We start from the raw sequence: 13,237 nt of genomic DNA on the forward strand, positions 1-13,237 counted from the left end.
TGTTGAGGAAATACAGAAAGTGTAGTAAAGGAACATAGTTACAAATAACCACTATGGTCATGTGATCAGTTCCAGAAATGAGAATTATGATTGACAAGGGTGTTTCTGTAATTTTTTGGTTAAGCATGTATTTGTACATACTGTGTTTTCTTTCTGCAAGTTCTTTAAAAATTTTTATTTACTTGTTCTTTTATTTTTATATGTATTAGTGTTTTGCCTGCATGTGTGTTTGTGTTAGAGTGTCAGATCTCGGAGTTACAGGCAGTGTAAGCTGCCATGTGGGTGCAGGGAATTGAACTCGGGTCCTCTGGAAGAGCAGTCAGTTCTCTTAACCCCTGAGCCATCTATTCAGTCCTTTCTGCAACTTCTTCATCATGTAATTAACATCAATCACAAAAATAGCAGTAGATACATTATTCGAGTTTGAGTTACTAAAAGAATGTATCTCAAGAAACATTGCCACATATAAAATTGATAATGCATCTGAGGTCTGAAGAATGACAGTTACATATAATTAAGATCTGGTTAAATACACATTGCATTTTCAGTTTTGCCTGGCACAGTTAAGCCATGTAAGGCATAAATAAGACCTGGTTATTGTTCATTTGGACATTAAAGTAGCTTAGCAAGATATGATGGTGTGCCAAGTTGATAAGGGGTGGACTTGTGATGGCTGTAATTGATTGTGAACTTTATTTTATCTTTAATTAACTAAAATCCAAGGAGTTGGGTACAACCCTAAGAAATTATCTTTTTTATGGGGGGGGTAAGGTTTCTATAGATAGCTCTAGATATCCTGGAACTCACTCTGTAGACCATACTGGCCTTGAACTCAGATATCCACCTTTCTCTTTCTCCTGAGTGCTGGGACTAAAGGTGTGGGACACCACCACCTGGTGACAAAATTTTTCTTATAGTTTTAAGAGGGAAAAGGCAATTTTAATATGGATCTTTAATCTGGGTGATATCTGCTGACAGCCTATATAAAGGGCATGGAAGAAGGAAGCTTGCTCTCTTTGGCTGCTTACTGTCACTCTGACTGGCAAGTCCATTCTTCAAAGGCATCAGACCCTATGTCTTCAGGGTTCCAGCATATACAGAAGATCAGATGAGACCTCAGGGCTTGTGGACTGAACAACTATTGGATTCTTGGACCTTCTGTTGGTACACAGACATTTTTTGGACTAGTTGAACCACATTGAATAAGCCATTGTCATAAATCCCCCTTTCTTTATCTATAGACTCATCATATAATCTTTCTTCCCTTAGAGAACCCCAACACATGAGACTGAATTGTCTATTAACTGAAGATAGTCAATGATAAATGGGTATTATGGAGGACTATGTAGTAGCCCTTGATAAGTTATCTCTGGTAAAGAGCATATGAACTGTATAATCAAGAGGTCTTCACCAGTGAGCCCTGTAGACACTTCAATGCAGTAGTGATTTTTCTGCAACAGTGTCAGTTATCACTTTCATTTCATGGAAACAATGTGGGCATCAAACAGAGAGAAAGAGTCACAGGCTTGAGTTAAGAAATTACAGATTCATCTTTCCCTCATATTTACTGTTTTGTAAATGTTGCTTTAGGAAACACAATCTTGCTATGTAGAGAAGGGTTATGGTTTGAATGTGGAATGTCCCAGAGGAAAAAGAAAAAGAAAATGGGCATGAGAGTTCACTAAGACAGGCAACCTCCAGCATGTGTCAGGTCTTCAACCAAAGTGTGACTCATGAGAGGCCCTGAGGAAGAATCACCCAGCCTGGCTCCTCATGGGTGCCTGACACTGTGGGATATTCCATGTTTATTGTTTCAAGCTGTGCATTTGGGGACAATTTACTCTGCATCAGCAGATGAGTGAGAAGAGACCAGTCTGCCTTTCAGTCCTTAGGACCAAGGGAGAGGGTGAGGACAGACATGTCACAAGACAACATGCAGGGTCACACATACATGACTAAGGTAAGTCCTCCATGCTCTGACTCTATCTCGTGTTTGCTTACACAGTCCTCAGCCCTCTGTGTTCCCCCACAGCAGTCGTGTCTGCCTTCATGTGAGATTTCCATGGAAAAGCCCATGGTGCAGAAGAATCAACCAGAGTAAGTAAAGGAAACCATAATAAATAAAGAAGATATAACTCGAAATTGTTTGTCATGTTATAGCTAACTACTCTGCAATGCCAGGAAAGAACATTTCAACTTGATCTGATCTTCATCTAAGTAGTATGCAGTTTATGGTCTTTGTCTTTAAACATGCTGTCCCCTGAGTTTTGGTAGCTATAGATTTTTGGAAGCATGTGCTCACTCTTGGTCTGACCATTAATAAATGCACTTAAACCATTAATTGGCTTAGTAGCATTGTTGTCAATAATTATCTCATGTGGATCATTTCAACCCATAGTAGAGTCTCACAGAAGTTTCTTCCCTAGGCAGGAGCTCCCTTTCCTGCCCTTCTTTCTCTCTCCCAACAGAGAACATGATGGCCACCAGGGTTGCTCTGTCCTTCATGCATAAGACCCTGTTGCATCCTCAGCAGCACCTGATGAGGTGGGCTCCGTTACTGACTGTGATTGTGCAGCATCTCAGGATCAGACACCAGTTGATGCTGAGCCAAGCCAGGAGTGTGGTCCAGATTGGCTGGATGGTGTCCATCCTCTCCATCAACTCAGTCTTGGTCCCTGCTGATCCTCACCCATCCTGGCTGTGAGGACAAACTAGTGTAACACATGAAAAGGGCCCAGCCTTGCTGGTGGTGTGAAGGATGGTTTTGTTATCCTGCTTTTTTGGGTTCATCAGAATTCTGGGTACAGATGCTTGAGCTGTAGACATTTCCTCCCATCCTGGTCATTGTCTCCTTTTGCTAACAGAACTGGGGACCCCAATCTTCACATATGTAAGCCAAGACAGCATCTCACCACTAAGTAAGTTCCCAGCCCTCTAGTCTTTCTCCTTGAGCATTTACTTTATGTGATTCTGCGTACTTGTGAATGTGTATGTGTACATCCATGTGCAAATCCATATGGAGTTCAGAGGTCAATCTCAACTGTCATTTCTCACCCAACCTGGACTTAATAAAGTGACTCTTTTTAGGCCTGGAAGACACTGAATTGCTAGTCTGGCTAACCATGGAGTACCATGTACCAAGTTAAGCAGAGTTGGGATCAAATTCATGTGAGTATACTGGCTTTTTTCTTCTGTATCAGACCATAAATCAGTCTTCTGCATTTGATGGGGTTGGTAGAAAACACATTATCCACCTCACCATTTCCCCAGCCCTCATTCTCCCTTAGTGTCTTTAGATGTACAAAACTTGGCTTATCTTAGGCCTAAGCTAAGAAGCCAGTAGACTCTGGCCAGAATTCTATGGAAGTTTGATTCAAACATAAAACTTGCTTTTCACCATGGGCTGTCTCAGATGTGCTGTCCCAGTGACAGAAGGCTAAGTGACATAGTACTCTACATACTTTCTGTTCTTTTGTCCTCAGCAACAACATGGAAAAACTGACAGAGGCAGACAGCTGGGTGGCAGCTCAGCATTGTCTCAGAAGGCTCTGGAGTTGACTGAGGCCTGCAGATGACACAGTTCAGAAAGGCCGACCCATGGGGGCCCTCACATGGGTCTAGGTACTTTGTCCTGTCATTAGTTTGGAGTACAGGTGCCTGAGATCACTACTGTAAGCATGCCTCTTCTCCTTCCACAGTTTGCTACCTCTATTGCACAGTGAAGTGAAGCAGTCCCTGCAGTGGGTTCATCACCAGGGAAACATTTGGTGGTCAAGTCCCGAGGGAAAAACTCATAGGATGGGGAAGAGTCAAACCCTGATATCTGTGTCCTAGACTCCCTTAGGAGATGACTCAGACATCTCCCACAACTTCTGGACATGGCTCACAGGCAGAATGAGATGTACTCAGCACCAGGTTCCTTAGATACCTGGTCTAAAGCTGGAAAGAATGGAGGGATGCAGCTGAGGCATGCCAGGGCTCATCGAGTACATGACATGTCCACCTCAGAGCCTTGAATGACTGTTGGATACATTGCAATTGGGACATGGCTGCTTTCAATGCACGTGTTCCTTCTTAACACTGCACAGTGTCCATGGAATTGTACCTCATGTGCTCACTGGGTAGGGCATCCTGTGTGTGACCCTCCAGGCTGTAATTCTCAGGAACCACATGCCCACCTGCTCAATGTGTGTTCTTAGGAGATGAATATTCCAGTTAAGTCCCATTCTGAATGGACGACTTTCCCTCTCCATGCTGCACTCTGACTGAGGTTCCGGCCTCACGAATTCTCCATGGCTTCCTATTGTCTTCTACCCAGACACTAAATCCTTTAGCTGAATCACCCATTCTCCTCTCAGGTGTGGTCTGCTTACCCTGAAACTGCCATAGTACAATCCCAGATCTTCCCAGAGCAGTTTTCTGTCTTACAGACACACAGAGTTACCGGGGTCCCAAGACAGGAACAGTGGTTTACCCATCCAGAGCACTCTGTCATTCTCAGTTGTTGAAGGGTCCTAACAGGGTCAGGCTCACTGGCATCCAATGGCTGGTTGCCTTTTTCTAAACCTGTCACAATTCTTAGAAATTCCTCCACCGTGCTTCACCCTGCCCAAAGCATTCTTTCTGATCATCTGAGCACCTTCTCATCTTCCTCTGACCTCAACACAGAGTTCACATGATCCTTGGTCTCATGTGGATTCTCTCTGTGAAACATCCAGAGCCTTACTCTATGATCCCCCTGCCAACCCCATGGTGATGCCTCTAGCACAGAACCCAGGTTTGGAGAGGACTGTTGCTTTTCTCATCAGGACACTTGGAATTCCATCCCAACAGTCATAATGTCTACTGTGAGGTCATGGGAAAATGATTAAACTCGTTATGCCTCAGTCTCCTCATCCATGATGGGGAATAATGATGTCATAAGGTGAGAGGTCCATCACACAAGTCACAGACTGTGACAATCTCTACTACTGTTTGTCACTAGAGAGCACACCCCTGCCACTAGGAGTTGAGTGAACATTGTCTGGACATTTTCCATGCAGTAATGTGTTTATTGATCATTTGCTTCAATCCCTGCATTCTGAGTAGGGATGGTGGAGACGTCCTTTTGTGATGTGAGGGGGTCATTGGGAACCTAGAAAAAGGCTCCTCTGACCTAAGTAGGTGTTGAAGGGGGAAAGGAGCCGATCAGACCAGCAGGCTCCACGAAGCTGCAGGAATGAGCTCTCCCAACACTGTGCCAGAAGCGGGAAGTATGAGGAGCCCCTGAAGGGCCAGTGGGTGCAAGAGAGAAAGTGTGAGGCAGGTGTTGGGCACCGAGTGGTACCGGATGCTGGAAACAGACTCAGGGCAGCAGTTTCCCTTCTCAGTTCTGGGGCTGAGGGCCACATGTTTGGCCTATATGCTTGTATAATCCCATGAGGCTTGGACACTGAAGGCAGACATAACCAGAGCCTAGACAGGGGCTGGCCTTTTGGGTAGAGACAGATACTGGAGTGGCATCAGGGAGGGCCACAAAGACAGTTTCAAGGCACAGGAACATGAGATGGTGATGCCAAGAGGAATGGGAGCCCAATACAGACTGTCCACAGGCCCCTATGCACATCAGCATCAAACAAGTATTCACTCATTGTTCCATACAGGCGTGCCTCAGCCAATCAGAGCATGGAAGCAAAATTACACATAGACACACTTACAGTCTTAATCCCTGGCTCCAGGGAAGAAGCCTCAACACTTGGGATGTTCTACTTTTCATTGGGATTTGAGACTTTGGCCATAAAGAGTGGAGTATGAGTATTTGTGTTATAGATAATCATCAGGAATGGCCTGTTGAAACATACTTCCAGAGGGTTCATAATTAGAGCTGATCCCACCATCCTGAGTCCTGTGGCAGCCGCTGCCTCTGTGCCCGTCTCACCCACGTCCAGCACAGCCTTGTGGACCACCTGAGGAGAAAGACATCACTCACTGGAGACCAGGAGGGAGGAGAGCAGATTCTGCTGGTGAAGGTGTTTGGTCCTTGCACGAGCTCTCACCCTGGGGTTTCCAAGTCTCTGCTCAGGGTGTGAGATGAGGCATGCCTGGGGTCTGCTCAGTCTCTGAGAATCTGTGTTGCCCTCAAACCCACTACACACTGGGGGATGGGTATAAACAACTCCAGTCCTTACTCCACATCAGCTTCTCAGGAGACCCAGAGGGAACAGCCAGGGTGGTGACAGCCAGTGCAGGCTTCAGTGAAGAAGGTGAGGCTGAATGTGATGTTTCCTGCTGTGAATTGTGGGTGACATATTCACTACACCTTAGGTTGGGGCCAGTGATGGTTGAAGACCTAGGAAGGCTCTCCCATGCCCAGGCTCCTTGGTGAGGTTATGTTTAGTTGATACAGGTGGAATTGGCTGCATGATATCCAGCAGAGGCCTATAGGCTGTAACCTAGCTCTCCCAGGATGAAGGAATCCCAGAAATTCAGGCTTTCCCACTCATTTACAATCGCCCACACACCTGACCTTCCCCACCCACATTCAAGCACCAATGAAGACCTCCCAGTGTGTCTTGGATTACCTTAGAGACTCTCAGGTCCTTGTCCCCTGTGATCCCAGACAGGTCAGCCTCCATGGAGAAGACTTCCCTGATGCCCAGCTGTGAAAGGATGCCCTCCATGCTGTAGTCCGTGGAGATCGAGAACTTGGGCAATAAGAGCTCATCGATGATCCTGAAAATAAAAAAGAGTAATGTTAGAGTCCTTGGACAGTGAAAGCATGGTGTATCTGGTGCCTCTCTTCATAGACATTGCTCTCAGCAAAGAGAAGCCCTCTTCCTTTCCATGCCTTCATCACATAGCTTTCCTCTTCCTAATGCATTCATTATCCGCCAGTGCCGAGTGCATGAGCCTGTTTACAGGGGCAGACAATGAGCCTTGGTGCCAGCTGTCCCTCTGAGATGCCCCAAATGCAGTCCTTCCTCTGTCATGTGGACCCTCAGACTTCACCTAATGATCCTTCTATTTAAAAATGCACACTGCACCACACACTAGCTTTCCTTTTTTTGAACCCTCGTTTTTTAAAAATCTCACTCCTTCTTACCTTTCACAAATCAAATAGGGAACACTTGCATTCCATGTCCCCACGCTCTCTTTCTCAATTAAAGATGAGCCCACAAGGGTAAGAAATTTGGTACCTGAGTATCAGATATCCTATCAGGGTCTAAATCAGACCTTGGCACACAGTAAATCTTCAAGTCATCACTGCATTCCTATGTGTGTGATGAGATGATACAGCTTCACAGGGCAGAGCTGATGCTTAGAGCTGATATCATTTCAACCTCACTCCCCTCTGCCATTCTAAACCCATTCAAGATTCATTGTAATCACAGCCTCTTAGACACAGAGGACTCCTCAGCCCCTGCTCTAGCTGATGTCATCTTGTGAACATCAAACAAAAAAAAATGAGAGTAAAATCACGGCCAAAACTACTGAGTCAACAGAGGGAAATTTACCTGTCTCCACTGTTCCCTGCTGTCTCTCTTATAATTATACAGAGTGCTAGTTACCTTCTGAGGAACAGGAACTGCCATCAGGAATGGGAGCCACCAGCTCTGGTTCCTATGGACACTCACCTGGGTCTCAGAGAGTCCTTCCATCTACTCAGGGTCTCTGGCTGTAAGCTGTCTTCCAGCTGCTGCATCTTGCCCTCGTCAGGGAGGATGAACAGGGCGCTGGCATTGCCTGTGTACTTCAGCTCCACCACTGAGCAGGACAGCTCCTCATCCCGGAAGTAGGGTGTGGTCAGAATCTTATGTTTCATCATGGGCACCTTCACAGTCCTCTTGTTGTCCAAGTGGAAGTCAGACTCAAATGTGAAATCAGGGAAAAAAGGTTCCTCCCATTTTCCTAAGGATGAAGCAGGTCATCAGCTGGTAACTGAGAGACCCCACCTCCACCTCTTCTCTGCCCAGCTTCTGAGTCTTGGCAGTAATGAATCCATCTTCAACAACACAGAGTTTCCCTTACTGGTTGCATAATCTGGATTAGAAACAACTTTGGCAGATGTAGAGCATGAATAGGAAGTGATCCACAGGCTTGCTTTGGAAAGGAGAACTCAAAATCAAAGCATCCCTATGTGAAAAACAGCCAGGGACTTGTGGGTGGGTGTGTAACAGAGAGATGAGAGTGTTAGTGCTGAACTGGAGTCTGGGGAGAGATGGCATCCAATCTTCCTCATGTCTAGAAGGCACTGTCTTGTGGGACAGGTTTTAGGAGAAACAGGACAAGAGAGACTATGTTCTCCCTCACCAGGGTCTGTAGGTGGTGCCCCTCACCTTGAACCACCTAATGGAAGGTAGAAACTAGAGCAATGAATGTGTTTGTCTTGAAGCTCATGAGATCTGCAACTTCCCAGAGTTGGATTACCAGTGCCCATAGCTGTTTGTTTAAGACATAGGAAATGAATCCTCTTCTCCCATATGGGCTATGTTCATATTTATGAATCCCATACATCCTGCCCAGACTTGGCCAATATCCCAAGTGCATATGACCATCTGCAACACACGCTGGAGGATTTGGTACTTTGACAGTTTCTTGGGCTCAGGATCCAGCAACATAAACATACATCCCCACCTCACAGCCAAGCATCCTTGAGCTTGGGTCCTGGGCCAGCAGAGAGAGACACACCCTGCAGTCTAATCCTCCAGCCATCACTCTGCTTACCCTCCATTCAGATCACAGCTTCTCTGGGGACATCCTGGACTCCCATCCTCTGGCCTCCTACCCTACTCTGTCCACAGCCAATTATGTTTTGTCTGTGGTGTCAGAGCCTGCCCTCCTCTGCTCTGGAATATCCAGAGTCCAGACTCCCAAATCCATCCTAGATCTAGTCACATCAAGATTTTTAATCAGGCATCATTTTGTGAACCATTGCCTCACTTCTTGTTCTACCAGGAAGGGTTTTGTAGGTGTGAGCACTGGATGTCTCCACACTAACCTTACTCATGGCAATTCAAGCTTAGTCTCCCAATTGTCCTTCCTCCAACCTCAGCGCCCTTGTCCCAGGAGTGTGCATTCAACACTGAGACCCTGCAGGCAGCCAGGGTTACTAATTTACAAACTAAAAGTCCATGACTTATCCAGACACTAAACACAGAACACTGCCTGGCTGACCAATCCCTCCCTCTAATGGCTTCTCTTCAGAACTTGCTTTTCTATGTCATGGTACAGCATTGCAGAAAAGGCTCATGGGAGAGATCATGCAGAAAAGCTGCCAACGGGGCACTTCAATTATTGTCAGCCATGCTGCTTTCCCCTTAAAATTAGGGTAGCCAGGATCTTAGGTCAAGATCCTAAAGATGGAGATTCTCTAGCAGACAGACTGTATGGGCACATTTTGAAATCCTGTAATGGGCTGAATGAGGGACTCCTTCTAGTAGTTTGAATGCAATTGGTCCCCATAAAGTCACAGGGATTGTCATTTTTAGGAGGCGTGTCTTTGTTAGAGTAGGTGTGGTTCATGGTGGAAGTGTGTCACTGTGGAGGCTGGCTTTGAGGTCTCACAAATGCTGAAGATCCGTTAAAGAGTCTCAGACTACTTCCTGTTGCCTGCAATATAAGGGACTCTCAAATACCTCCCCAGTGCCAAGTCTGCCTGCATACTGCCACCATGATGATCATGGACTGAACCTCTGAAATGTAAGTGAGCCACCCTAATCAAATGTTTTCCTTCATTAGAGTTGCTGTATTCATGGGGTCTCTTCACAGCAATAGGACACTGACTAAGACAGCAGGGAGAAACCATGGCTTCTGTACACTCAGGTTGGCAAAACCATGTGAGGTATTCATTCTGCTAGTCAGTAAATTTAAGGCATAGCCAAGTTCAGCCCTCTTAGAATGAGAACTCAGGGGTAATGTGGAGTAAGTACCAGGAACAGCAACTATATCCGGAAGATCCAAAGGGAGAAGTAGGGTCTGCTAGCAATATGAAGGTAAGCACCCATGTCTAAAAGGCCATGAGCACTGCAATTCAAGTGGTCATTGTAAAGTCACAAGGTACCCAGCCAACATCCTCTCCCTCCATACAACCAGTAGTCATCCTCACCTTTAAAGTAGATGTAATTCACCAGCACCATTAACGTACTGTCATCCAGGTCTGAGATCAGTTCCTTGATCTTCCCATGGGTCTCTTTGCTCACATAGTCATTGATGAGCTTCTTGGCCTCATGAGGCTTCTGGAAGTCAGTGGAGGAGGCCTCAGCCTGGTACAGGGCCCTTGCCTTCTCCTTGAACTCTGCCAGGATCTGCAGGCGTTTTTCCACAAACATGGCGCTGCCTGTGCTGACCTGCACCTGGTCCCCTGGCTGGCTGAGCATGTGCAGGAGGTGCCCAAAGCCCCTGTGGATGTCTCCCTCAGGGGTCTCTGTGAGATTGAACTTGAGACCTTCCAGAATCTCTTCCATGGTGTTGCTGTTTGCTCCCAGGGATAGGACTGCCAAGGCAAATGAGATGCTGAATGGGGAGAAGACGATGTTTTTATCTGGATTCTTCAAAGCCAGCTGCTTGTAGAGGCTGAAGGCAAAGTCGGTGTTGATGGAGGCCAGGGTTAGACTGTCCACTTTTGTCTCATTGTTTTGTTCTTCCTGGACTGTGGTTTCCTTTCCCAATGTTCCATCTTGTTGGCAGAGGACAGCAGGGCAGAATGCAGCCACCAAAAGAATAAAAGCTACCCGGAGGGCCATCTTCTCTGCTCTCTAGGTTGACAAGAAAGATCTGTTAAGTCTTGGAGGGGGAGTTGGTGCCATGACCATATTCTGCTGACCGTATCCTTGGTCTGCTTCTCCTTTCTGCCTTTGTGACCATCCATAGGAGGTGCTCTGGCCACTCAAATGGCAGTGCCAGATCTCATGCCCCCAGTAACTGCTGGAGGAAGTGATGCTGTGATAGCCAATTCAGAGAATCAGGAACCATGGAGATGAAGGGATATGTCAGGTCACAATGTAAGGAAGAGAAGGACCTGGGGATGGGCACAGCCTTGTGTAATCTTAACTTCTTTCCTGTTCTGGCTTAGCACAAGGACTCATTAGAAATCAGGGAATTCTCTTAATTTGCCCTTGTGCCCCACCCACCGTCACCAGCTTGTAGTCAGGACTCAGTGAAGGATCTCTGAATTAGATCAGTAGCAAATGTCCCACCCCAACTCCAGATGACATGTCCATGGCTTCTCCCCGTCGTGTGATGCATCTGGTTCTTGTTTCTAGATATGGGATGGGCTAATTGAAAGAAAGCACTGCACACCTCTGTTGTAGTCCCAAAGCCACAAGAACCAATAGGGGATTGTTCTTTAAGCCCTCCAGGATTTCACATAGTAGTTTCTATCTCAGGTAAGAATGCTTCCTGGCAGGAAGAAAAATCAATGGTGTCCAGTGTCTGCTGCCTGGGCCATATTCATTTTGCCTGTCAGGATGGCTGTGTGGTGGTAACGGAGAAATGCAGCCTGCTGAGTGGTCCAGGTTACATTATTAGTAAAAGTGTTAGGCTTATCATGGGCATTGTGGTTGTTGGCCCATGGAAGCTGGCCATGCTTCTCATCTTCCCAGCTTTATGTAAGCGCTTTCTCCTGTTAATAAAAATATTTGTTTCCCCATTGCATTGATTATCTCTTCACTTGAGGATATGAGCAGGGAGGGAGGATATCAGATGAGGGAATCAAGGGGGAAGATGGAAGGGAGAAAAGACTGGAAGAGTGTAGGAGGAGAATGCAGCAATCAGGTGAAGGGTGTGTTGGGCATGCTTGCAGAGGAGCCATGGACGTCAGCTGCCTTTAACTGTGTTTATATTGTGATTAATGCATCATTTTCTTTGGGAAAACATTCAAATCATAGCTTACTTCAAAATGATACCCACAGAAAACAGGCTAGTCTGCTTGTGCAAGAGAAAACCTGGATGAGTGGCTGAGTGGTTGTCTGTTTTCTTCTCTGTAAGCGGGTAGAACCCCATTCTTTGCCATGATATTGAAGATGTGAGGTCCCTGACCCCAAGGCATTTCCTTTCTGTTGTATGTACGGCAGGGATGCCACCTGCCCCAAAGGGCTTTTGTAACAGTCCTGTGTCCCCCTAGATATGACAGCAGCACCCAGGCTTGACAATACCTCAGTACTTCCTCCTGTGTGGTGTTGGAAGTAGCAGGCTCCATTCACTCTCCAGGAGTACAGCTCATGGTACAAGCATATTCCATAGGCATGAAGATGCAGACTGGAGAGAAGATTTATATACACCCCAGAAATGTCCAACCCAGCCCCAGGAACAACTCCTCATCATGCCCCATATCATGACCCCAGGTATTGCAAATACCACAGTCCTGGCATGGCTTCTCTTCTGTCCCTGGAGAGAAGGAACCCTGGTCATCCTGGTCATTACCTGCAGAGCTGCTGCTGATGCCAGTGTCTGCATTACGTGAGTCTTGATGTTCTCAGTTGCTGCCCTCCTGGATTGCTATTCTCCCACTGCACACTGAGGTCTATTTATCCCACCAGGGACTCCTCCCACCTCTTAGGAAATGCTGTCACAGACAAGGTATGCTCTTTGCTCAGACTGGAAAATGACTGACAGGATGATCTCTAGTAACACCAATTATGAAACTTTACCGAGAGTAAACACTGTGTTCCAATCAATAATGTACGTGGAGCTGGATTTTGAGGTTATGGCTTCTGTTTCCCCCATTGTTCATAGATCAATGTGAAACCAGGGAGTAATCAGAAGAAAAAAGACAAACCCAATCTGCTCCTGTGTAACTGTCATGTCTGGCAGCAATGGTCATATTTACAATAGAGATTTCTTCTAAAAGAGCTCTTCCCTCTTTGACTATCAGACTTCTGAAGGGAAGCTGCCTTGTCTGCTGGTGAAGGAAAATCCCTGAAAGCAATCCGTCTGCAGAGCCTGGCTGGCTGATCTGATTGCAGTCCTGTAGAGAGACAGGGACATTGCAGGACAGAGGCTAATCACCTTCTCCTGGGCTACGTGATGCCTCCCCAGAACAGCCATGTTTGCCTCCCTCTGTGTCAGAACTAATCCTTGTGACAATACAGCCTATTAACTTATGGACAACTAGCTTCAACCCAATAGCTAAGGATGCCAGCAGATAACATCTTGGGCCTGTAGAGAGGTCCCCCATCTCAATGCACCTGCCTCTCTGAGGTTTCCACCCCTGCATTTTAAACTTGCCTTGATTTGTGACTTTCTTTTTCTTGTAAATCTA

General features: G+C 46.3%; 1 protein-coding gene and 1 long non-coding RNA gene across 2 annotated transcripts; one reads left to right on the top strand and one right to left on the bottom strand.

Annotated features, from left to right (window-relative positions):
- Positions 1 to 1,375: 1,375 nt before the first annotated feature.
- On the top strand, positions 1,376 to 5,043 carry LOC121139260. Its single transcript, XR_005876163.1, has 3 exons — positions 1,376 to 2,918; positions 3,088 to 3,168; positions 3,483 to 5,043. It is a non-coding gene; the product is annotated as an uncharacterized LOC121139260 (long non-coding RNA).
- Positions 5,031 to 12,471, bottom strand: LOC101842235 (serine protease inhibitor A3N-like). The gene is made up of 5 exons (XM_040742563.1): positions 12,400 to 12,471; positions 10,085 to 10,733; positions 7,614 to 7,887; positions 6,561 to 6,711; positions 5,031 to 5,945 (listed from the first exon to the last, which is right to left on the bottom strand). The coding sequence occupies exons 1-5, from the start codon at positions 12,430 to 12,432 to the stop codon at positions 5,745 to 5,747; spliced, it is 1,308 nt and encodes a 435-aa protein (XP_040598497.1). The 5' UTR covers positions 12,433 to 12,471; the 3' UTR covers positions 5,031 to 5,744.
- Positions 12,472 to 13,237: the final 766 nt, after the last annotated feature.

The sequence above is a fragment of the Mesocricetus auratus genome, unplaced genomic scaffold (assembly GCF_017639785.1).
Source record: "Mesocricetus auratus isolate SY011 unplaced genomic scaffold, BCM_Maur_2.0 Super-Scaffold_15014, whole genome shotgun sequence".
Classification (NCBI taxonomy): Eukaryota; Metazoa; Chordata; class Mammalia; order Rodentia; family Cricetidae; genus Mesocricetus; species Mesocricetus auratus.

Coding starts and splice junctions, on each gene's coding strand:
- LOC101842235 (XM_040742563.1), bottom strand. CDS start 12,432: ATGCAGACACTGGCATCAGCAGCAGCTCTGCAG. Junction 10,734..12,399: donor CATCAGCAGCAGCTCTGCAG/GTAATGACCAGG, acceptor TTGTCAACCTAG/AGAGCAGAGAAGATGGCCCT. Junction 7,888..10,084: donor GAATTACATCTACTTTAAAG/GTGAGGATGACT, acceptor CTTCATCCTTAG/GAAAATGGGAGGAACCTTTT.